General features: G+C 39.5%; 5 protein-coding genes across 8 annotated transcripts; 4 read left to right on the plus strand and 1 right to left on the minus strand.

Annotated features, from left to right (window-relative positions):
* Positions 1 to 81: 81 nt before the first annotated feature.
* On the plus strand, positions 82 to 2223 carry LOC124329011 (very-long-chain 3-oxoacyl-CoA reductase-like). The gene is made up of 6 exons (XM_046787917.1): positions 82 to 405; positions 502 to 548; positions 635 to 710; positions 782 to 1143; positions 1206 to 1424; positions 1505 to 2223. The coding sequence occupies exons 1-6, from the start codon at positions 255 to 257 to the stop codon at positions 1628 to 1630; spliced, it is 981 nt and encodes a 326-aa protein (XP_046643873.1). The 5' UTR covers positions 82 to 254; the 3' UTR covers positions 1631 to 2223.
* On the minus strand, positions 2109 to 4948 carry LOC124328984 (collagen alpha-1(I) chain-like). Of its 3 annotated transcripts, XM_046787872.1 has the most exons (6): positions 4858 to 4945; positions 4311 to 4403; positions 3814 to 3998; positions 3527 to 3649; positions 2940 to 3199; positions 2109 to 2867 (listed from the first exon to the last, which is right to left on the minus strand). In XM_046787872.1, the coding sequence occupies exons 2-6, from the start codon at positions 4320 to 4322 to the stop codon at positions 2425 to 2427; spliced, it is 1023 nt and encodes a 340-aa protein (XP_046643828.1). In that variant the 5' UTR covers positions 4323 to 4403; positions 4858 to 4945; the 3' UTR covers positions 2109 to 2424. The 3 variants fall into 3 exon arrangements, with proteins under 3 accessions (XP_046643828.1, XP_046643809.1, XP_046643819.1); XM_046787853.1 differs by having other exon boundaries at positions 2940 to 3649; positions 4858 to 4948; XM_046787863.1 differs by lacking the exon at positions 4858 to 4945 and having other exon boundaries at positions 2940 to 3649; positions 4311 to 4405.
* A 5207-nt stretch (positions 4949 to 10155) lies between these two features.
* LOC124329018 (very-long-chain 3-oxoacyl-CoA reductase-like) lies at positions 10156 to 12016 on the plus strand. Its single transcript, XM_046787930.1, has 8 exons — positions 10156 to 10302; positions 10424 to 10581; positions 10669 to 10715; positions 10817 to 10892; positions 10968 to 11099; positions 11175 to 11383; positions 11458 to 11676; positions 11806 to 12016. Exons 2-8 carry the CDS (start codon positions 10425 to 10427, stop codon positions 11923 to 11925), a joined length of 960 nt encoding a protein of 319 aa, XP_046643886.1. The 5' UTR covers positions 10156 to 10302; position 10424; the 3' UTR covers positions 11926 to 12016.
* A 1516-nt stretch (positions 12017 to 13532) lies between these two features.
* On the plus strand, positions 13533 to 14512 carry LOC124329029. Its single transcript, XM_046787957.1, has 3 exons — positions 13533 to 13692; positions 13891 to 14071; positions 14168 to 14512. Coding segments are annotated over exons 1-3 (357 nt in total). The 5' UTR covers positions 13533 to 13691; the 3' UTR covers positions 14343 to 14512.
* Positions 14513 to 15107: 595 nt separating this feature from the next.
* On the plus strand, positions 15108 to 23272 carry LOC124329005 (tropomodulin-like). 2 transcript variants are annotated; one of them, XR_006916570.1, is made up of 10 exons: positions 15108 to 15493; positions 17652 to 17798; positions 17937 to 18104; positions 18972 to 19095; positions 19237 to 19477; positions 19555 to 19683; positions 19759 to 19855; positions 20008 to 20158; positions 21447 to 21622; positions 22316 to 22449. XR_006916570.1 is itself a non-coding variant. In XM_046787898.1 (9 exons), exons 2-9 carry the CDS (start codon positions 17676 to 17678, stop codon positions 22438 to 22440), a joined length of 1158 nt encoding a protein of 385 aa, XP_046643854.1. In that variant the 5' UTR covers positions 15109 to 15493; positions 17652 to 17675; the 3' UTR covers positions 22441 to 23272. The 2 variants fall into 2 exon arrangements, 1 of the variants encoding a protein (XP_046643854.1); XM_046787898.1 differs by lacking the exon at positions 21447 to 21622 and having other exon boundaries at positions 15109 to 15493; positions 22316 to 23272.
* The last annotated feature ends 474 nt before the right edge of the window (positions 23273 to 23746 follow it).

Consider the following 23746-nt stretch of genomic DNA (forward strand, 5'->3'; position numbering starts at 1 on the left):
ACATACTTTCCTATATTTGAGTGGCTTTATACGCTCTGATGATGATAACGGATGGGGGGTCTTATCAGGATTCGCTATATGAATTGCTTCTATAGGTGCCTTTCGATACCGTAACTTTTCTATTGAAAGAAAAACCTGATCGTTTCAGTTATGGCTTAATCAAGCCTTCTATAAAAACAAAATTTATTTTTACAGCTTGAATTTGCAAAATTTGTTGAGTAAAAAGAGAACCTTAAAAGCACTTAAAAGCGATTATGGCATTCGTCGTTTTAGTAGTTGGATGGATTGTGCTGGGACTGCTGGGCTTAAAGGTGTTGTACAGTTTGTTCAATTTTATTTACTGTGTTAAACTGAGTGCTGCGCTTGGCCACAGTCTGGATTTACGACGATATGGACCCTGGGCGGGTAAATTTGAACTAACTTATAGTCCTATCTACAGTCTAATTGAAGTTATTTTCAACTCTAACCGAGACTGACACTAATTTGTATATAATAACACAGTGGTGACTGGAGCAACAGATGGGTTGGGTGAAGCTTACGCTTGGAAGGTTCTTCTTTTTTGCATTAATAGAATTTTTAACGTTAAACATGATGTACATTTAGTATCAATGAAAAAATTACATGTTTGGAGAAGCTTGCTTCCTTAGGAATGAACATCGTGCTCATCGGCCGATCGCACAGCAAGCTTCAAGAAGTGGCATACGATATCAGTGATTAAATCATATTATACACTTTAAAAGTTAAATGATATTCTTTTTAATTTATTTATTGCGTTTGACAGAGCGAGAGCATCGCACAATCCAGATAAGAACGATCGCTGCCGATTTCACCGAAGGAGAGTCCATTTACCCGCTGCTGAAATTCGAGCTAGTCAACCTACCATCAGGAGTGGGAATGCTGATTAACAATGTGGGAATGGACGTGGCAACGAGTCAATTTGACGTACTGTCGCCAGAAGAAGAAATCCAGAAAATAATCAACTGCAACATTATGGCCATGGCGAGATTGACGAATTTATTGCTACCCGGAATGAGGAGTAGACAACGCGGAATCATTATCAACGTGGGATCCATATGGGGCACGGGCACTTGGTGTTCGACGGACCAATTCGAACCCTGTTCTATCATTTATGGGGCGACAAAAGTCAGCACAACTTTTGATTTTTACTTTTCTTATAATACATGCTTGTTTTTATTCCACCATAGGCTTTCGTGGACAAATTTTCTCATGACTTGGCAGTCGAGTGCCGTCAGGACGGAATAATTGTTCAATCCGTAATGCCAACAGTGCTGGCAACGAAAATGCACGGATTACAAGACATGCCGTCGATGTTTGTACCCAAACCTGAGACATTTGTGGACGCTAATTTTTCAACACTTGGTATCGAATCAAGAACTGCAGCGTACTGGCTTCACAAAATATTGGTTAGTTTATTATAGCTATTAGAATATGGAAGACATTGGATTTTCAATATTTATTCATTCCACTTTTTTTAATTGAACAGCTCTACTGGCGAGAGGTTTTGCATTTTACTCTGCCAGGTTCTATAGCCCAGTGGTTTTCTAGGAAAATATATGTTGGAATCAAAGTGCAAAAGCTATGGACTGAAAAAATGACTACTGTCAAATAACATGGCACATTTGTGTCATATAATAATGAGATTACTACAAGATTCCGCGGATTCCGTTGAAAAACGCAGTCTGAAACAATTTTATTAGCAGTAAGTTTGAAGGCAAAGGGGCAAAAGGTGAAATATTTCATAATCGGAAAAACACGTTGAATATTGTTACCTCATGTTATTTATGCAGCATGTATAATATTGATACAAACGGTTTTGATTCGTTGGTGATAGTGTCCATCTAACGTATTCGGGTTTATAATAGGCCTATGTAACAATTTATTCATCCCATCTTTTTATGTTTCACCTTTCACCTATAATTATGTTCCGCCTCAATGTGTAGCCAAATTTTTTTTTAAATCGTGCTGGACACTTTTCCTTGTCTTTCCTATCATGGTTTAATTGGGTTTTTCTTCAACACCAATCAGATAATTAATTTCAGGAATATGAGAATCATACAATTTAAGATTCAATTTAAATGAAACCACTGTTTAAAAGAGTCAATAAATTTATTTGCCATGTCAATAATGATTACGATAGGGCATGGACTTATAGATTATATACCGGTTATATAATACCATACATTCTGTATAAGAAAGATATTTGAAGAAAGGATTTTACACTGAAAAGTTATAAGATGCGTTTGAATATGCACAGCAGCTCTTTTTTTAAATTAATAGCGGAATTATTTGAAATGATAAATTTGTCGTCACATAATTATAAATATTATCTTGCTTTTGAAATTTTGATTTGAGAATATACGACGAATTAAAAAAAAAATCATTCACCGGATACAATGTCCACTTTTAGGCCCTTTCTTCTTCAGAGTTGTTCGAAGAATACTTGTTGGTCTTCTTGTAAGCTGGAGACTGATACCAGTTCTGAGGTACAGCTTGTCCATAACTGGAACTGGCTGATGGTCCATATTCCGCCGCTACCACAGGTATATACATGCCTGTTGAAGCGGGATAACTTCTTTCTCCGTAAGCAACAGTTCCAGCCGGTCCCGTTTTTCCTTTGGGCCCAGTTTTTCCTTTAGGGCCTGGAACGCCTGGGTTTCCTTTAGGTCCTTTGGGTCCAGTACCACCGGTTTCTCCTTTTGGCCCAACTGGACCAATTTCTCCAGACGGGCCAGGATACCCTTGTGGGCCGGCAACTCCGGTTTCGCCTTGCGGTCCTTGAGATCCTGTTTCTCCTTTTTCGCCAGTAGAACCTTTTTCTCCGTCACTTCCTTTCTCTCCCTTGGGGCCTGATTGCAAAAACCATTGCGTTAATTAAATAATTAAATGGAAATTTTTATACTTTTTTTTTAATCCTATACCTGGTGAGCCTGGAGCACCGTCTTTTCCATCTTTACCGGAAGCGCCATCATTGCCATTCTGACCATCTTTTCCAGGTGCGCCGACAGGCCCAACCGGTCCACGCACATAGCTGGGGGCACCTGGAAGTCCATCACTGCCTTTTCCACCTTGGTCTCCCTTTTCTCCTTTGGCTCCTTGAGGACCAGATTCGCCTTTTTCACCTTTTTCACCATTAGATCCGTCTTTGCCAGATGGTCCTTGAGGCCCAGTTTCTCCCTTAGCACCAGGGGCTCCATCTTTTCCAGGTGATCCAGGCTTTCCAGCAGGTCCAGGGAATGAGTAAGATGTGCCTGGTTGGCCTGTTTCACCCTTTGGCCCTTGAGGTCCAACTGCTCCGGTTTGCCCGTCTTTTCCTGGCGATCCGGGTGTTCCATCTGTGCCAGGAGCGCCATTCGATCCTGAATCTCCTTTTTCGCCTTTGTCACCTTTTTCACCAGTCGGCCCAGTGGCTCCATCGGCACCTTTTTCTCCTTGATATCCTGGAGTTCCATCCGCACCAGGTAGTCCTTGAATGCCTTGTGAACCTGGAGAGCCCGTTTCTCCTTTGTCTCCCTTTTCTCCTTGTGGTCCAGCTGGTCCAGGTGGTCCAGCAATAAATGTTGGTGGAGAATTATATGTACCTGCATAGGCTCCAGGGGCAACAGCTGATTGTGTCAGCCTGGGAAGATATCTGCAAAGTCAATCGTATTTTCATTAAAGTAAAATTGGCCATTTAGGTATTAAAGAATCGTACTGGGTCAATCAACTTATAAAATTATTATTATTCTTCGAGGATCGAAGTAAATTCCAATTAATTACTCACTATTTTTTATGGCAGCAATTTTAGCTACTTACTCGATTAGGAAAGCGTTCCACTGTTTATGGATGTTTGAGTCTTCTTCTTCTTCGGAGCCATCGGATGTGTACGGATTCAAATATTTGGAGGGTCCTGCTGGATATTTAGAAACTGCTGCTGGAGCACGTTTACCAGGCTGTGAAGGAGCAGCTAAAGTCACTGCGACAAGAAGCGCTAAAACAACCTATTTAATGCAATGATAATCAATCTATTATTTTTTATGTAAAATGGAACGATGTGGTTTTTGTAATAACGTTATTCGTTTCAAAAAGTTTTAAACGAGTTTTCAAATAGTAAAATTTTCCATTTAATCACACCCGCGGAGGACAACATTTTTATTGTAAGAGGCTATAACTAACATTGGATTTAGTGCATATAATTTAAATGAAATATTAAAGTAAAAATTAAAATAATATGACACAAAATTCCAATATACATAGCGGCTTTAAAAAAATGTTTCAAATAAAGTAAATTTTATATTAAATTCTCAACTTACCACAGTATTCATGGCTGATTGGTTAATTTGTTGTTTTGTTTGATACAGATTCCTCTAGTCCCTTAATACCGCGCAACACAGAAGTCACACCAACTAGACAGAAAAAAGAAAAGAAAAAGTATTTTGTAGTGCGGCGCACAGCAGATTATATCAAGGCAATAAAGCCAACGAAGCCAACACGTTACTTTCTTTAATTCGTATGCAAATGCAATAAGGTATAATGGCAAATTGCGTAAATAATTTCTAATTAAAGGACACTCTAGAAAGAATTCAAGTTTTCAGGCTACATAACCGTATCCCGACCTATACCCAAAGATCTAAACGAAACACGAACCGAACACGACCAAACTGCGTTTCAAAATTCAGTGTGAACAAAATAAATGACGATTGTTTAAATATAGTAAATACGAACAATTGTAAAACATCAACTTAATGTACCCAAAAAAAAAGAAACTATACATTTCCTGCATTCCTGACAAAAGCAATATCTCAATGATTCTTCAAAGAATTTTTTATTTTTTTAAAATTTAAATGGAAAATATTTTACCTTTTTTTTAATGGTGTTCTCTAATTCACCACCAAATGAACGCTGCTCAACAACGACTCGATACTGTCCTTTTAAACCCTCAGGAGCGCTAGTGAAGGTGTAGAAAATGAAAACACGTCAAGTAACAAAACCCAGAATAAGTTCAACACAAACCTGTTAATACAAGGCCGTAAGAAAGGTTGACAATTAATAGCCATATTTGTACACGAAAATGGCCATATTAAACGTGATAAAAATGATGGAAATATACATTCCAATCCACGTCAACTCTGACGGGATTTTCTGATATTAAAAGATCGTCGTCGTATTATATAAGTTGCGTTATGAAACAAACAAAAACTTTGTTTTAATATTGCATAATAATTAGTGAAAATAAATGGCTGTATGTGTAAATTTTACACTTTACCGGCTAGGAGTATAACAATATACACGCTATCTTCTCTCACTCGTCTTGAACTAGCTAAACAAGAAGATTTTGGAAAAGGCTTGATGATCAACGACACGCAAGATGAATTTTGCATAATCAGATTATCGCGTCTGTCATTACACAACAGTTACGCATTTGTACATAATTTGGTACAGTTAATGAAGCGCCAAGTAATGTGGCGTGATCCGTGAGAGTCGGCAATGACAATGAATTTTGCTTTTGCGCTAACGTAACCGCCTAATTTTTTTTTAATTCCCCGAAATAAGCGATACATTCTTTGTCAATTAGTTTGATTTGATCCTAAAACGATTCGGTAGCAGGTAGATGAATTTGTATTTTATTTGGAGGTTGAAACACGAGGTTGGGACTTGGCAGTTCTAATAAATCCTCTGACATGAAAAAAAACAAACAAAACAGAAAGTCTTGAATTAATCGCACGAGTCAAAGACATTATTTGTCAACTCGGACGAGTCTCGGGCGACAATAACTAGTAGTAATATAAGAGTGATCTAGATTCGAAAATTTCTTCGCTACATCGACCAAAATAATATAGTAATATACCATATAGTTTACCGTAATTTTCGGATAATCGGGATAACAACTTTTCGAACGAATTGAACGGAAGAATGTTGAGCGTTTATCAATGAAAAGGTTGGCCTGTTAACGTTGGTAAAGTGGTTTGTCAAGATTATTTACGAGTCTTTTCCCCCACCAACACTAAAACGACAAAAATAAGGTCGTGGGTGAAAGTTTTTGGCTGGTATACGCCAGTTTAAATTGGCAGTCTTTTTTACGTACTATTAGTGGACCCAAAAACAACAGCGGTGAAGGTCGACTCTTACTTCACTTATCATGGCATCTTAGCATTCAGGTGTTACCAGCTTTACTATAATATCTGATCCATATGTCTTTTTTAAAATTAGCCACGTCAACAACAACCGAATGGGAGCTGATATAATGTAAGCTTCTGTGATTAAAGTCGTGCGTATTTTGGCCAGAAATGTGGACGGCGGAAAAGTTTTCCCCATGCATGAAGATCCTTAAGTTTCAATATGTTAGGAGGATTCATGTGGAAATCAAGATTGCTAATGAAGTGACGGCATATCACAAGGAATTTGCGTGAGAAACCAATTACAGAACGATACTCGAGTCACTGGCCTGGCGGTTTTTGTAGCTATCTATTGTGTTATAGTTAATCTAGTGTACGGTATATATTGAAATGGGCGCTACACTATATACGCTATACACGTGGACGGCTATGTGCCGTATAAGTTTACATATTTAAATAAAGAAACCAGTTTTACGCTGTATTACCTGTGCAAACATATGCAGGTCATTTGTCATATTTTTAGAGCCGAAATTAGAATTTCAATAAGGCGTCCTTCCACATTTGGATTTCGTTTAAAGCATGAATAACCATGAACAGACGTGATCAGTGAACATTCATGGTATAGGATGTAAAATGATGTTTAGATCCAGTCATAGACTGTTAAGCAATTACAAGAATTATATTAGCTAACAACTATTACGTCAATTATTCGGTGGAGTCTCTTGCGTTCTTCTAGAGAAAATATCAATGATGAATTCAGCATCAACAATTCAACATAAAAATAATTATTAAAGACTGCTCACTGCTGCGATATCTAATAGGATTGCACACCTATACGGTTGTGTTAATCACTTGCAGCAGGAAGTATTCTGTTCGAAAATATAATATCTATACCGTTAGATCACTTCAAGATTGTAGCGCCGGGTGTCAAATTTAGTTCAAATTTCTAAACAGCCAAGGTTGTTTAGAAAGAACCGCTATGTAGGAAAAACTCAGCAGAGCCATTATTTTCTAGCTATAATACTGGTGTACATTAGCAAAATTCAAGCACAGATTTGCAACTTAAATTATCCCGTTTTTCAAATTTGCCGCCAAAATATAGCCCATTCTGATTGACGGATATAGCCCTATTCAAATGTCTAAATTAACGATTAAACAAGCACGATTAATTCTTGATTTGCTGTGGAAAATTGAAAAACAATTATAAATAATTTCAAACTGTTTTTCTGAATTCTTTCGTCGTCGTACGTTGCGTGCAGCTCCTGTTTAACCAGATTGTGCGTTCCAAATTTCCATGTTCCCATTTTTCTCGGCTGTCACAAAATATGGCCCATCAGCTCGGCCCAGCTTTCAGATTGTGAACTATCGCCATGTAACTTATGCGCCAGGTCCTGGTCGTCCTTGTGGATTTTAAATCATGCGCATCGTAACCGGAAGTGCACACAGTGCTGCTTTTTACCCCCCCCCCCCTCCCTATGTTATGCTCTGCCAGTTGAGAAGCCAGAAACCTTGAAATACGTAGCTCCACTCGGGTTGACGTTTGACTGACAGACTCGATAACGGTGGTCTAATACTGGATTTTCTTTTTTTTTTATGACTACAAAAGTGTATTGCATTATTCATCATTCTTTTCAGTTAATTGAATGGGTGTCTGAATTTTTTTTTTAAGACAGATTTTTTGGGAAAATTGCCAGCGTGCCAGGTGATTTAAAAAAACTAACTAAAGCACAAAATATTTTACATTTTTATTTTGTTGGTATAAATGTGTTTAGCTTATTGTTAGAGTGGGTTAAGGTATACAGCAGCGTTAACCTATAAGGTGATCGCAACAGCGATACAACTTCATTCATCTCCATTTATGAATTTTTAGCGCACTTTCGCGTGTTATTGGACGAATGTGGTGATTCTAAATTTAGTTCTCTTTTGCTTCTGTTTTTCTAAATATGTCGTTGCGCGGTAAAAAAAAAATCAGTGTTAGCCCTATAGAAAATATTGATCGTTCGGTCGACCTTCTATAGATAAAGAAAATAAAAAGTCTATACACTCTGGTGCGTCAGACGCCCATACATTTTCTCTCTTTTTTTTACACCTAGCGGAGACCATTTAGATCCCTTCTTAGAAAATCTGTTGACACTTTTGGGCGTGGGATACCGGTACAGGCGCGCAAAAAAAGAAAAATTTGAATAAAACAGAAGAAAAATTTCAAAGATCTAGAATAAGCCCTAGAAAAAACTGGTTAATAACACAGTAAAGGTCATCAAAAATGAGAAAAACATTGATGAATAACTCTACTGATATTTAAAAAATCTTTACATCTTCGAAAAGTGAAGGGTGGGAACATTGGGAACAAAATGACGCAACAGAAATTGACAAGAAAGTCAGCACCAAGGCAATAAGCATTCCTGAAAAGGAGGGTTTCTGGATTTTGAAAACTAGTTGCTGCATAAAGCGTTTTCAGTAGATATAGAAAGGAATATATATACAGGTCAGTTGGTTATGGTTTATTAGCTCGTAAACGTTTTTTCCAATGTTCCAATATTTTAAAAAATAAAGGTCACAGCTCATGCAGCATATAAAATCATGCAACTTATTAATTAGTTGATTACTATACACGAAGTCAATTTTAAGAATTTTCTTCGTACTAGTAAAATTTCAAAATATTAAAACCACAAACGGTTGATTAATAAATCCTAAATGCTATTCATAATCCTCAATAGTTCACATGTTGTAGCTTGTGAGTAGACATTCTTTGCAGCATATTATTTAAAGAGCTGGGTCAAAAGCACGACCAGACAACACCCTAAAGAAAACCAAAACAACTCTCAAGAGCCCCCTTAATGGTTTTTGTTTTCCCTTTTCATTTTCGTTAGAGCCATATAGTTTAAACAGTCACAGGGGAAAGTATCTTCACCAGTTCACCTTGTGCGATTCAAAGTATCTTTTTTTGTGTCTCGTTGTTTGACTTGGTAGAAAGTGAAAAAGGTGTCCCAAATTGTCACCAGCAAATGACCTAAATATGCAACGCTCTTCTATTCTGTTTAATTCAAACGCAGTTTACCTAATAATAATAAGGAGGCTAAATAAATTTAAAAAAAAAAATACGTTATCATATTCATCAGATATAATAGGTAGTTATAGTATTTACCTTTGGTTTTTTCTTCTTGATTTTTCATTCGTGTTCCGTGTTATTGCGCTAGAATTGACCAGCGTTCACTTGATGTAAGGCTTTACAGTTCATTAAACTATACAGTTCGAGCAAAGCAATATGCAGTCATGGTAGAATGAATTTAAATGTTTGTTCATCACTTACCGAAATAATTTTCCTGGCTATTAATGAAACCAAAGGTTTCAAAGGTGACAACGCAAAAGTCGATCTAATTTTAAAAAGACAAGAACGAAATCATAGGAGCTAATTCAGAATGTGAGTGAAACCGTACAGCTGATGTCAAATCACCTTAGCTTTAATGAGAATAATATACGAAAGGTCGAGACAAGCCGTTGAAAAGGATGAAGACTCGAGTTCATTTTCTGAATGCTGTGAAATGCAACAGAACCCTTCCTAATGAGCTCAAGTCAAATAATTGCTCGACAGAAATTCACGTCTGGAATGTTTTGTCGTCACACTCAAGTGACAACCCGAAAGTTAGGAAGAAAACCACAAAGTTTTGGGCGCGTTCAAGAGGTCTAACGAAACTCTAGAGATGACACGCTGCGCTTCTTTCAACCGTTTAGTTCTTTTTTTTTTTTTTCTTTTTCTATTATTGGGTTGGTTACAAAAAACAACGTCGCTCTCATGCAAAAATGATCAGCTGTCAAACCCGTCAAGTGAATTCACAATTTTTTTCAAGGGTTGCTGATAATCGTCACCGCTTGTTGTTGGTATTTTGCTTTTCAAAATTGGTTTGTGTGCTGCCCATACCTATTTTTGTGCTTTTTTTTTCATTATTATTTTCTAATATGATAGACCATAGCTTAATGAATTTTTTTAAGATAAGATTCAGTATCTTATCAGGTAGGCGCTGTACAAATCCTCAGTTTATATACCGAGCAACAACAACAACAACAAACGAGGCGTCTCAATTTTTTTATCGCATTTGACTTCAGACCGTGTACAGACGGCGATAAACGGAAAAGTCCATTTCTGTTACATTTTTTGATTGAAACGTTTGTAACCCCTTCTTATAAAAAGGTATGATGAACTAGAAAAAAAAAAATTGAATTTTAAATAACGTTTGAAAATTTTAGTCGATTTTAGTAACGCATTTTAAAAAATCATACATTGAAATAAATGAATATTATGTTACATATAGAATGGTTTTTTGCGTTGAAGTGCTGGGATGGGGAATCACGGCGGTGTTGGGGGCCAAATTATTACACAATGTCTGGCAGTTCGTTTACGCTGTTTATTTGGCTAACGCCCTGGGACACAACGTCGTCGCCAACATTAAACACTATGGCCCTTGGGCAGGCAAGTCGTTGGCGCCATCTTAACTTATTTATTCTGTGATCCATTTGAATATACAAAATAGCGTGCGCATTGTACCGTGTATTGCAGTGGTGACGGGAGCAACGGACGGAATAGGAAAAGCTTACGCTCGACAAGTATGAAAAATCATCATTTGTTGCAAATTTGGCTGAATGGATGATGTTTGAAATGCTTAACGAATTATTTTTCTTGAATTTTAAATCAACGTCACAAACAGCTGGCTGCCTTGGGATTAAATATTGTTCTGATTAGTCGATCTCCAAGTAAACTTCAGCAGGTTTCTGACGAGATAAGTAAATAATGTGTTAACAAAACAAATCAAATGTTTAATTAAATAATTCATAATTGGCTAACTATGTTTTTCACAGAGCGAGAAAGTAAGACTATCCAGATCAAAACGGTGGCTGTTGATTTCACGAATGGCGATTCCATTTACTCCACCCTGCGGAAAGAGCTATTTCAAATATCCAGAGATATAGGCATACTTGTTAATAACGTTGGTATATTATACTGATTTCACTTTATAGACATATTTAATGACAAATGGCAATTCAAATCAAAATTACTATATCAAGGCATGAAACTGCCGACCTGCAACGTTACCGACGTCCCTTCCGGCGAACAATTCGCCGATATAATCAACTGCAACATCATGTCGATGGCCCGTCTAACCAATCTACTTCTCCCAGCAATGAGGAAACAAAAGCGGGGATTGATTATCAATATTGGGTCCGTTGCCGGAACAGGATTTGCGCCAATGAGAGCGACCTACGGAGCCTCGAAAGTCATTCACAGCATTATATCGATCGTTCCTATACAATATAATCGCAGCTAAACACATTTGATATTTTTTCGCAGGCTTTTGTCGACAAATTCTCGCGCGATTTGGCTGCCGAATGTCGTTCGGACGGGATCGTGGTCCAGTCCATACTGCCGGGTTACGTAGCAACCAAATTGCCCGGACTGAGTGGCAAATCCAGTTTCGACGTCCCGACGGCCGAAGCGTACGTGCTGGCTTCGATCAACTCCATCGGAGTGGAAACTAGAACAGCGGCTCACTGGTTTCACAAAATACTGGTTAGTTAGAGTTATATAAGTTGAAAGTCGCACGTTTAAAAAATTCAAACACATAGTCGTTAAAGGTTGACATACGGTTGTTGATTATTATTCAAGCCAATTATTCACTTTTTAACTCGTTCCGTTTAGCTGTACTGGACTGAAGTCTTGTACTTTTTTGCGCCCAACGTTGTCCAGAGATTGACAATCAAATTTATAGGACGTAAGGGAACGATGACCGTTACTGACAACAGCAACAGCAGCTCATAATAATGCCAGTGATTGATTTTATTCAATGAATTGCTACCATATGAATGCAAGTTATGAGCTATTTGAAATAAAGTCTCTTTTTAAAAATGAATGAAATGAAAATCATTTGAGAAATCAAATCAGATTTAATTTCTTTGATTGTATAGTTTCTATCCAAATCCATAAAGCCGAGTCCTTTGGCGGTATAATGTAACACTTTTATTACACGTGGATCGTTTGTCTTTGGCGTCCTCACTCGATGCATACTATCCCATACTTTCATGACTTGTTTCATTGACAATTCATCCCACGCAATTTGCTAAGTGCCACAGACAGCATATGACTTTTTTTACTGGTGCTCTTTTATATGCCAAATACCTATCATTTCCGAAATATGTATCGCTCGTCCGGAATCGGATCCAAGTATTTTTCCCGTTCGCAGTTGTTCCTTTTTTCTCTCTCTCTCTATTCAAGAAAGGCCATTAACGCAACCAAATCGGGAGATATATGATGAGAAGTATATAATTCTATTTTTAACTTTCGCTTCGTTGGTGCGCGATGCGTTGACGCTCTCCTCCCGCCGTCGGGCGGTGTCTCCTTTCCTGCAACCAGGCAACAAGGTCAACCTGTGTCGACAACAAATTTTCATTTAAAAAATAAAATAAAATAAAAATACCGTCAGCTGTATATGATGCGCGGTCTTGGCCGTTATTATTTATTCGCGATTTCGTATACATGACTCTAGATTTCACTATGATTCGTCATGCGTGTTCCGTTAGCCAATGATTTGTAAAGATGTGAATCACCGTGAAAAGAGCTCTCCACGTTACTATCCAGTGATGCAGACACACGGAAAAAGTGATCAGCAACTACATATGCCAAGAGTTTTGCAAGATTTTAAATCATGGAAGATTTTGTCAAAAAGTACGAGGAGCCAAAAATTTATTTATTTTTTGTTTTGTTTGTTTCGCCATCGCTTTTGATTTCTCACAATTTTTGTTTATTCTGGCTAATATAGTGAAAATTTCGTATAATTTGCTTAGTACAGTACATGTAATTTTTTTTTTAAAGGCTGACGTTCAGTCATACGTTGACTGATGATCTATAGTTATTTAGGAACTGAAGATGAATAGGCTTCTATTGAAAAAAAATTATGTAATGAAAATATTTAATTTTCTATTTTTCAGCGTAGCGGTTGAGGCTTGTGTATGTTGCAAACGTAATTTCCAAATGAATGTAATAATACAACAGTGAATAATAAAACAACAATGACAGATATTGATAGATTTTTGAATTGGCGCCAAAACGCGCGTGATGTGATGATTTGGCAAACCATCTGAATTTACCGCGTGAAATATCCGTTGTGAAGCGTCCGTTATTCAGCATTTCAATAATAATACCTCCGCGTCCTCTGCTTCTTGATATATCCGGGACAGTTCTTGACGTCAAACGGCCGTCAGTTCTCAGTTTCAACTGGCGTTCATAGAATGCGAAGCTTCATTCTAAAATAAAGAAAGGGGGGAAATTACGCAGCGCACTTTTTCGCGATACGAGTTTTACGATCCCCCGGGCCATAAATGTAGCGCTACATTTTAAAAAAAAAAGGTGTAATTAAAATAATAATAAAAAAAAAAAATACTAAAATCTGCCGCGTGCGCATTTCAGCTTGTCATTGAATGAAATGTCCGACAGATATATAAAAGGCCCAGTCAATCTGATTAGAAGCCAACTGTTCCAGCTCACCAAGTGACAGCGCGAACTATTCTAACTTGCTTTCAACCACCAAAAGTAAGTTAAAATACGTGTAAATATTCTAATTCAAATAGTAAAAACGGCCAAACAATTTTATCTGGTTCTAATATTGCAATTGAAATTTGGATTCAATTCAAGATGTTGGCTGCTGTTTGTTATGCTTCATAATTTCTTTCACTTTTTGCTTTTTTTTTTTTCATAATGTTGCTGTGATCTTGCCAAATGGTATAATAGTGAACGCAGCCACAACCACGTTCCTCGTCTTCCAATTGATGCTAATATGCTGGTCGACCGTGACGGTGGTGGCCAACCCGCCGGCCGAAACCAGCAACGCGTCCTCCAAGAACCTGGAGGATTTCAGAAATCATTTGCGATCGACGTTAACAAATTACTTAATGACACAGACTCACGCCAGGCAAAAATTCTTAGCATTGTCTTTCATTATAACTATTCTTGCTGTGAAATATTCTTTTTCCAAACTAATAATAGTTTGTCTACCATCCAAACACAGATACGGTAAGCGAATGGCTCCCGCGCTAAGCAAAGCCAATTGGAGCGTCCAAAATCCAACCGAAGAATGGACCGCACCCTACGGCGACGAGGTGGCAACAGCAAGCGGCAAGGGCGGAAACGTGATGGACATCTGCTTTAAAATCAACACGTCTCCGGATATTGAAAATCTATAACTTTAGTCATGTTTCCTTATTATGATTATAATTTTTTTTTAAATATGTTACACTTATTTTAACATTCGAACTGGTGTTTAATTAAGACTTACATATATATCTATCTTGAAAATATACATAAAGTTACGTGTCCTCAGCAAATTTTCGAGAAGAAACGTTCGCTGTTTTTTTTTAAAACAAAAGAAAATGGCTAAAGACGTTAGGGGGCTTCCGTCAGCCGATTTTGGCTAGCCTACGTCTCGCGTGACGTAAGCCATTTGTATTTTTGCAAAGCCTACACACAACCACTAAGCTCATTACGGAGACGATTGAATGGCACTTGACGGCTCGTTTGGTTTAGACAAAACAACCCAAAAAGAATTTTCAGAAGACGTTGACGGGTGGGCTCAGCAAAAATGGGCGTAGACAATTTCTTTCACTCTTTCCTGAAATCTTTCGAGAACTTCCAAGTTTGACGTCATCCAGTCGCTGATTCACAAGATCATAGCTTGAACTATTAATAAACCGGAAATGGAGCCTACACGGCTGTGAATAATAATTAATGTCTTTAACGCGGCCTTCGACAATGATTCGTCACATAAAATGAGTCGACCAGCAGAACGTTAAGCGAGTTTGAGACACGAGGTTACATTGTTGAGCACTAGGTGAACAAATAAATATGCATTAGTAGTATCTTTCTTGATCGCTAGAGGCGCAACTAAGAGGGCTCAAAGTATTTTACAGCCAGACAGATAATAAGCGCGAGAGATAGTCGGCCATGACAGTGCAGTAGACCTTTGGTTGCGGGCAGCAGACTAGGGAGGGGTCCGTCCAACCATTCCAAAAACTGACATGGAAGCCTGCTGTATTTGCATCGATTGCCGACCCCAGTAGTAGTCTACTAACTAACGAATAAGCCTTAGTCAGTCTTCTAGGGCTGGGCTATATTGTCGGATCGGATCTTTCTTGCCTGTCATACGGAATCATTTCGACATTTTGCTGAGTTGTTCGGTCAGCGTTGTTGTGGGAGTTGTCTGTTGTGTAAATTGTTTCAGCTCTCGGGCACGTCGGCTGGGCGTTCGTGACTGTTATTTGCGAAAAGAAAGATATCTCCAGCAGTACCAGACACACCTCTTGGATAGGCAGTTGGAAGTCATATTTCTCTGACCGTGGTGAGACTTCTCAGTTTTTTTAAAGTTTTATCTCCTCTGTTTTACTAAATATTGTAGTTGTTATTTAACGTTTTAAGACAATTATTCAGTTCTGATGTTAGTGAAGACCATCTTCTTCGAGTACCCTTGCCCCTAGCTATGGATTTGCATCGCAGAACTTTCTATTAGCATGGAAACCACTTTCTAAAATCAAAATGCCTCACCTCAAATCTCATAGGCTGTTTACTTGTAATGCTGGCATCATCTTCGGAGAAAGTAGATTGTGTGAAGGTTTTCCTGCAGGTGCCTCTAGATCCCCCAGGAATCTTAAAAAAAGACTCGCTGCTAAATTCAACTATTTGTTGGGAGAGCACAAAGTCTTTACCACAATTTCAAGGGTGGAGACGGTTGCTATGCCTTTTTTTTTTTTTGTTCGCAAGAAACATTAGTCCATCATCTCTACAGCTTATTAGTTAAAACATGGATAAGCCATTGGCTGACTGGGAGGCATATTTATTTGGCTCGTCGCTATTATTTTTCTTTTGCGTCCGGATCGTTCGGCGACCTTGAAACAAGAAAAAAGCTGGAAAACGCCAGAAATTTGCTGTTAACGTTTGCCAATCAGGTAGGGGAATCTGAGCAAGCCAAAGGAAGCTGCTGCTTTGGATGTGATATGGATTGGTGGTGGTGGTGGTGGGGGGTTGTGGATAAGTTTCCGTAGTCTATCGTTGGAACTCACTAGTCTAAAATTAGGAGGGTCCCGGTCCTTTTGGGTGGCGTGTTCCCCCCTCTTTTTTTACACCCTCCCCCCCCCCCCTCCGTCCAAACTTCTTCCACGTCTGAAACGAAGAAGAAAAAAAAAAGTGCAGGTTGGACGGTGCCCAAGAATACGCAAGAGCAGCGTCGACGCTGATAGAGTTGCTGCGTCGAGAGACTCTGGTGTCTTCTTCTACTTCTTCCGCCTTGCCCCCTTATATTTACGACAATCGACAGCAAAACAAACGCAGGATCGCTCTCGCTCTCTCTCTCTCTTGTCTTCCATGTCAGGCCAAAAAAGAAGTTGCTCTCCACCACTCAAATGACTGCGACCTACTACCAGATGAAGAATAATGTCACCTCCTACTCCCCCCTCCGCCCAGCTTGTCCGTTCCGTCCACCCGGCACTGCCAGGAAGCGAGTAGTAACTTATTCCGCGTCGTCCGGCACTGCGCAACCAGCAGCCCCCGCTTTTATTTTCTTCTTTCTTTCTTCCAGTCATCCGTTGTCATGTTTTGTTTGGTCAGGATAGGCAGTTCAGTCAACTCGTCGATCTGGCAATTTGCCTGGACTTTGCACACACACACACACACACATTTCTCTCGTTGTTTTGGTTGGTTTTCTGCGCTAGTCCGAGTAGACACCACCTAGCATTGCAGTCGCGAACTAGAGCTTCTATTCGCTATCCCGAATGGCTAAGCGTTTTTTTTCGGCCGTTTTCTTTTTTGTTGTTTTTCAATCTTATCCAAATAAGCTGAAAACATGGGTGGGAAAAGAAATCGCGTCAACAAAAGGCGCCAATGGAAATACGCGGTCCGGGGTCCCTTAGTAAACGCGCAAGCTATTTCAAAAGTTGTTGAGTGCAGTGGCTATAGTTATCTAGCAACACACGCACAAGGTCAAGTCGTAAAAGGTAAATGACGCGACAACTATCCACGTCTTGGTTACGGTCCGATAGGAGAAGCAGAAGGAAAAGAAGAAGAGAAAAATATAGGCGGGACAATGGACCGTGTGTGCAGATTGCAAAGTGACTGCACGGTATGTTTCACACGAGCCGGGAATTTGTTTTTGTCGCGTTCATATTTTTATTTTATTTTTTTTTATTTATTTTTTATTTTTTTTTCAAACGGGCAACCGGGGAGTCGGGGACGGGATCCGGCTCGCTCAGAGGGGTGGGAGGCAAGGACCTGCGGGAACGTTGGTTCCAGGATGGGCTTTTTTGGCTGGACGCCCGCAGCATGCCTTTGGATGTCAGGGAGAGCAGGAAAAGACCACAGTCAGCTGATTGTTGCCCAACTATTTCCAACGGCACTTTTTTTTTTTTGTTTTTAAAATTTTATTTTCCTTCTTTTCCTTCCGTCGACGCTACTACTGCGAGAGCAAGCCGCTATAATGTGATTGTCTTTCTGCTGGCTATTCCCAGGTCTCCTACCAAGTTTCCAACGCCATGACGTCCAAGAAGCTCTACGGCAAAGAGCTCAAGGAATTCGACGATATCGATGTCGACGATCTTCTCACCCAACTCTCGGCGGAGGAATTGGAAATTCTCTCCAAAGAAGTCGATCCTGATGTGCGTATCAACGAATTTTATTTATTTATTTTTTGTTTACTTCTAACGCAATATCATTTAGTTGGAAGCCCATAAAAATCTAACCTGTATTTGTTTTTTGTTTGGTTTAACAATCATTCCCACGAAATCATTAAATAGGACCGGTTTATGCCTCCTGATCAGCGCACCAACTATCACTGCGAACGGGAAGCCACCGGTCCAGTCGACCGTAAGCAACTAATCGACCACATTAACAAGATTGCCCTGGAAACACCCGATCAGCCCGAAAGTGTGCCATTTGTTGCCGGAGTGGTTCGTGGTAAAAAGGTAATAACGATTGCATTATCATCCAAAATCGGGTTTTTTTTTAAGGGTGTGGGTGGGTTTTTTCCCGGCTTGTTTCTCGAAAAATCGGCATGTTGTTTAATTCCAACGAGTTCTCAGCCATTTGAATTGCATAACAGACGTCAGGTTAGATCGACGTCAGAAGACTCAATGGATGTAGCATCTGGCGAGTGTGTGCTTGGTGGCTGATGTCCTCCGGTGGCTCTGGTATGCGAATCGCATCGCTCGGGGGGGATCTATAATAGTCACTTCTTTATATAAAAGTGATTCATCAATCTGTGGGGTTGGCGTAGTGACACTTTCAATCGTCCTAACCCCCAGCCACCACCACCATCACCACCCTCCCCGTCCATCCGTCTTGATATCCAGCGACCATCTCAAGTCCATTGCCGAGAGGGGCGGAAGGATGGTGTCTGGCGAGGAGCTGGGTAGAGATTCGCTGCCCGCCTCCGGTCCTTATCCCTTTACACCCTATAAATAGACGACGTTGTGTTTATTTTCAAACCTGCGCTGGCCCGTACTGTACAAAAGTCGTCGGGGACCCGACGCAAAACGTCGTCCTGCATCATTTGCCTTTTTCGGCCAATTCCTCGTGTGCGTCCCAGTCGCTCCCAGCGGCTCATTCAAACGGTTTGCCGGGATTTTTTTCAAGGCCGCCGTCTGCCCAGTCTCGTTACCGGCCGGCCTTGTTAAAAAAAAAAAAAAAATACTGGGGGAAAATTCGGTGAAGGATTTAGATGACTAAAACAGTAGTCGTCCGAGAGCCTCTGAAATCGTTTGATGATGGATCGAGTCCTCGTTTGTTTATTTATTTACTTATCTGGTTTGTTGTGACTGTTTCTTGTCTAGTGGATTCCTCCCGAAGCGCCGGTTATTGTTAGCCGCGAGGACGATGGCGTTTCATTTAACCTGGAGGACGAGTACGAGCAAGCTCTGGGGACTGCCACCGAAGAAGAGCTCGTCGATTTGGCAGGTAAACGAATCCACCAATCCGAAAGATGGTTCACATTTTGCGTGTCCGCTTTCAGTCGAGTTCAGGACCTTTTTTATTTGACAGGTCAAACTAATCAGTGGGGGGGCAAACGCCTCGTTTCTTGTCTTATTTATTTTGCAGCTATTCTGGGATTTCACTCGATGATGAATCAGGACCAGTACCACGCTTCACTCCTCAACAAAGGCAAAGTGGGTCTCGGCTGGGATGGTGTCACCAAAGCCTCGCAGCCCAAAGCCCTACCTTACGAACCTCCCAATGCCACCGATCCGGAACAGTCTATTCTCAAAGTCTATGATGATGATTCCAAAACGATCGAACTCTGCTTCAACAATGTCAACTTGACGGATGACCAGTTCGACCGGTTAGATCCAACTCTGTTTGATGCCAAATTGTTTTTAGCATCAATTTTTTAACGAGGGATTTGATTGTTCACTGCAGGTTGTTTAAAGCCCTAGAAATTAACACGCGCCTGGAAGTCCTCAGCCTCAGTAACACCGGCCTTACAGATCGCACGGCCGAGAAATTAGCCGAAGCCCTCGAAAAGAACGCCACCTTACGCGTCATCAAGTATTCAAGAATTAACAAGCCAACCACGCACAAGTTTGACACTGATTTCTAAATCAATTTTTGTAAATTTGATAGCATCGAAACCAATCAAGTTAGCGCCAACGGTATTGTTCGGCTCGTGAAAAGCATGCTGGTACAGAAGAATGTTGAAGAATTCCGTGCCTCTAACCAGGTAAAAATCATTCGCTCACCTCGACTTGACGTTTCCTTGACTTTTCATTTAATCAAAATCCATAAAAATGAGGTTTCATTTTTCTACCTATTTGCTGGTTATCTTTTTTTGTTTTTAATTTTTCGCGTTATTAACGATTTCGCTTTCTTTAGTTGACTGCCCATGTGCTGGGAAACAAAGCGGAGATGGACATCACCCAATACATCGAGCAAAACACTACGCTGATGCGAGTCGGACTCTTTTTTGAGTTCAACGACGCTCGAAGTCGAGTGGCGAACCACTTGCAGAAAAACATTGACCGCAGTAAGATTTTCTCCCTTTTTTTTCGATTGAATCATTTTTGTCCAGTTGGCTCTCGTTCTCATTTCCCGCCTGATCGAATCGCTGTCCTCAATTACTGAGCACGTAATCCCATTCTCATCGCATGCGGGTCGCAGTCCCATGTTTGGATTCATTAACCTCAATCCCTATTCATCGGCTATTATCCAACTATAACCCAAATGTTTGGTTGCTTTCGTCTATTAAGAAGTTTTTCGTAGTGTGTTTTCGGGTTGATTGAACTCCCCCCCCCGCTCTCCTCCCACATCAAACCGACGAAAGAAATGAAAAAATCGTGTTTGGTAGTGGAAAGCGTTATCGTATTAACCGAAAAAGCCATGAATACCAGCATAGATGTAGTTGAGTCAAGTGTGCTTTTTCCCTGTTCTTTCTCTCTCCCCTCTTTCCTCCTTTCTTTTTCTTTTTTTTTTTTTTTCTTGTCTCCCTTTGAGTTTCTCGTGCCAACATCAAATTCCGCTAGATTCTTCCGCATCGAAATTATAAAAAGACATGGCAGCTATTCGTCTGGGGCTATCCCTTTCTTCGGAAGTCCACCACCATTTTTTTTTTCTTCCCCCCTCTAGGGCCCTGCCTACTATTTTTGTGTTTGCTAACGGCTGGCTGAAAATCAAATTGTATTTCCGGCGTGTTTATAAATTTCAAAAGGCAAGAGTTATTTAAACACAGAATGCTCCCCCCTAAATCTCTCAGGTCGTTGAACTACTATTCGGACTAGATTTTTTTTTTTTTTTTTTTTTTTTACTTCGTCCTTAGTCAGGGAAAAAATCAGGTCTTTCGAGTTCAGGTCCAAAAAACTTTATTTGATTGGATTAATCTAAAAAAAAAACTAATATGTTAACACCGATATCTTTCTTTCTTTTTTTTTAAATTTTTATTTTGTTTTCTATCGTTACACTTATTGCTCGTTAACGATGTGTTTGTGCTGCCGATATAACTGCACTTAGCGCACAACATTTGTACAGATTTCATTCGGCTTTTGATTATTTTTTTTTTTGGTTATTATTATTGATTTTTTTTCCTTCTTGCAAAAGTCTAAAACAAATTCAAATCGACGTTGATAATCATTCAGTATCTTTTATGTTTTTCTCATTTTGTTTCTTGTAAACAAACAAAACACAAAAAAAAATATCCCGCTCTTCTCTTCTACCGCGTTCCGCTCTCCCCGGCCTACTCTTTGTGTGCGTGTCCGATGATTTAAAACAAAAATCCAAATGATAAAAAAACGAAAACTGAATTGTTACAAAAAAAAAAGCCCGGAGAATGGTTAAGGTCAGCGTCGGAGTGCGTGTCTTTCGAAGCGTGCGGACCCAGAGAGTGAACTGTTGAGGAAGGAAAGAATGGCAAAGAAACAGAGTGAACAATCACGAAAAAGCACCGCGTAAAGATGATTCTCTATGTATCCACCTCCCCCCATTTTCACCGCGTCAGGTATTCGCTTGTTCTCGTGTGACAAAGTTCCTTGGCATTTACTTTTCAATCAAATTTTTATTTGTGACTTTTTTTGGCCGTTGCCACCACCCACCGCTTTCTTTTCCTGCCTCGTGTACTTGACTTGTTAACGTTGTTTTGTGTTATTTTAACATCACTTTTTTTTAATGGAATTGAACTCACTTTTGTCAATAGTTTGTTGAACGTCGTTGTTGTTCGTTACACCTCCTAATGACATTTTCAATTGTGACCGTGTACGGTGGAAAAGGCATGTTCTCAGATGTGCACGTTTCTCGTGGCATAGAGCAGTAAACCAGTGATGAAGAAACTTGATCAAATAAGAGGGATTAGATTATACTGTTTTCATCAAACAAACTTGAAGCGATTCTCAAACAGCTAACCGCCTAATTTTTTTCAGGCATTTTCCATTCAGAACATTTCATATAAACTGTTTCATTTACGAGCATATAGCGTTTTAAAAAAATCATGAATGTTATTCGTTCATGAATGTGTGCAGTGTCAGCACCGTTAAAATATCAACTCACTGAATAATCCACTTTTGGTTCTGTGCCTGATATTATTCTATTTCATTTCTACGCTTTTATTATTACGTTTTGTAATATAACTCTTTCAATTTTTTTTTAAATTTTATTCCAAGGTTGTAATTCTTGATTTGCCTGATTTCTTTCGCAGATCGTTTGCGTCGCACTGGTCGCGCTCCTCGCAACTTGACAGCCGGCTACATCCTGAAGAAGGACTCACCTACCGTCGGGAAGAAAAGCAACACTGGGCAGGAATTCAAAGTCTACACTGATTGAACATATTTAGAAAATCAGAGCCATTGTTTTTTTTGTTTGTTTTTTTATGAAACCGTAAAAAAAAAGATAATAAGACAACAGAACAGCGCCGAGAGTTACGTTGCTTTCATCCTTTCATCTATTTTTATTCCCATTTCGCAATTTCTTTCCTTTATTTTTGTTTTTTTGTTTGATGATAGACAATTCGTTACACATTCATCCACTCTTTTTTTTTTTTTTTGTCTTTTCATACCTCCACCAATCTTTATGCTCCTTTATGAAAAATAAGTGAATGATCGTTGCTGGCGGTTTTTGCTTTTGTTCCAACCCATTTCGGATTTGCTCGTAGTCTCCTGTGGAAATATGAAGCCAATCCGTCGTGTGTTCCAAGAGCATTAGGTCAGTAGTGTGTACTATACAATGATTATCCAATCTACACGATGTTTTTTTTTTCTTTTCTTTTCTTTTCTATATGTGGCTTGAGCCTTCGGAATTAATAGATTTGAACTAACTTAACCAGCTTGTCTTTTGATCCTTCTACTTTCCCGATACTCCCTACCCATTTGACACAAATTCTTGACTTCTCCGGGCTGTATGATGAAATCACTTTGTCCAGCAGACTCGTCCTACACTTGCACACGCATACCCATCCGCAACAACGTGCGCGTACAGAAAAATATCATTGACGTGAAGCCGCTTTTTATCCCGTCTCTTAGGTGACTTTGATCAATTAATGGATGTGCGGCCTCCAGTGTGTCTTGTGTATTAGCATTTATTGTGAATCTATGTTGTAGGTGTTGTCTATGAATATATTCAAGAGGGATTACATTACACTGTTACGTTATATCCTCGATTCAATTCTATTCTTGGATCAGAAATGAACTGTTGACCAAACTCTGAAAAGAGTTGACGCGGTGATATTATTGGTCTATTTATGAGTTCGAGTCAACTGAATTTTCTTCCATTACCACTTCATAAATAATATTTAAAAGAAATCCAATTTTGGGTCATATATGGTCTACATTTAGTGCGTTTTTTTTAAGATCTCTTAACACAAAGTCTCAAAGAGATGCCGACACTTCCTCCTCCAACATGAAACCTGTGAAATGGGTGAAGTGGCGATCATCGTCATGCAAAAACGCATCTGCTGATCTTCCAGCTATTTCCAACGAGATTGTGTCATCTTGATTCAAATGTAATGTCACTTGCAGAGGCCTGACGGTTCTGGAAAGGGGGGATAGGGTCCGTACACCCAGCCGTCAGAAAGGGTTAGGGTAGCTCCAGCCGTCAGATGTAGAGACTAGAGAGGGGTACCCCCCCTGGCCCC

The sequence above is a fragment of the Daphnia pulicaria genome, chromosome 1 (genome assembly GCF_021234035.1).
Source record: "Daphnia pulicaria isolate SC F1-1A chromosome 1, SC_F0-13Bv2, whole genome shotgun sequence".
NCBI lineage: Eukaryota > Metazoa > Arthropoda > Branchiopoda > Diplostraca > Daphniidae > Daphnia > Daphnia pulicaria.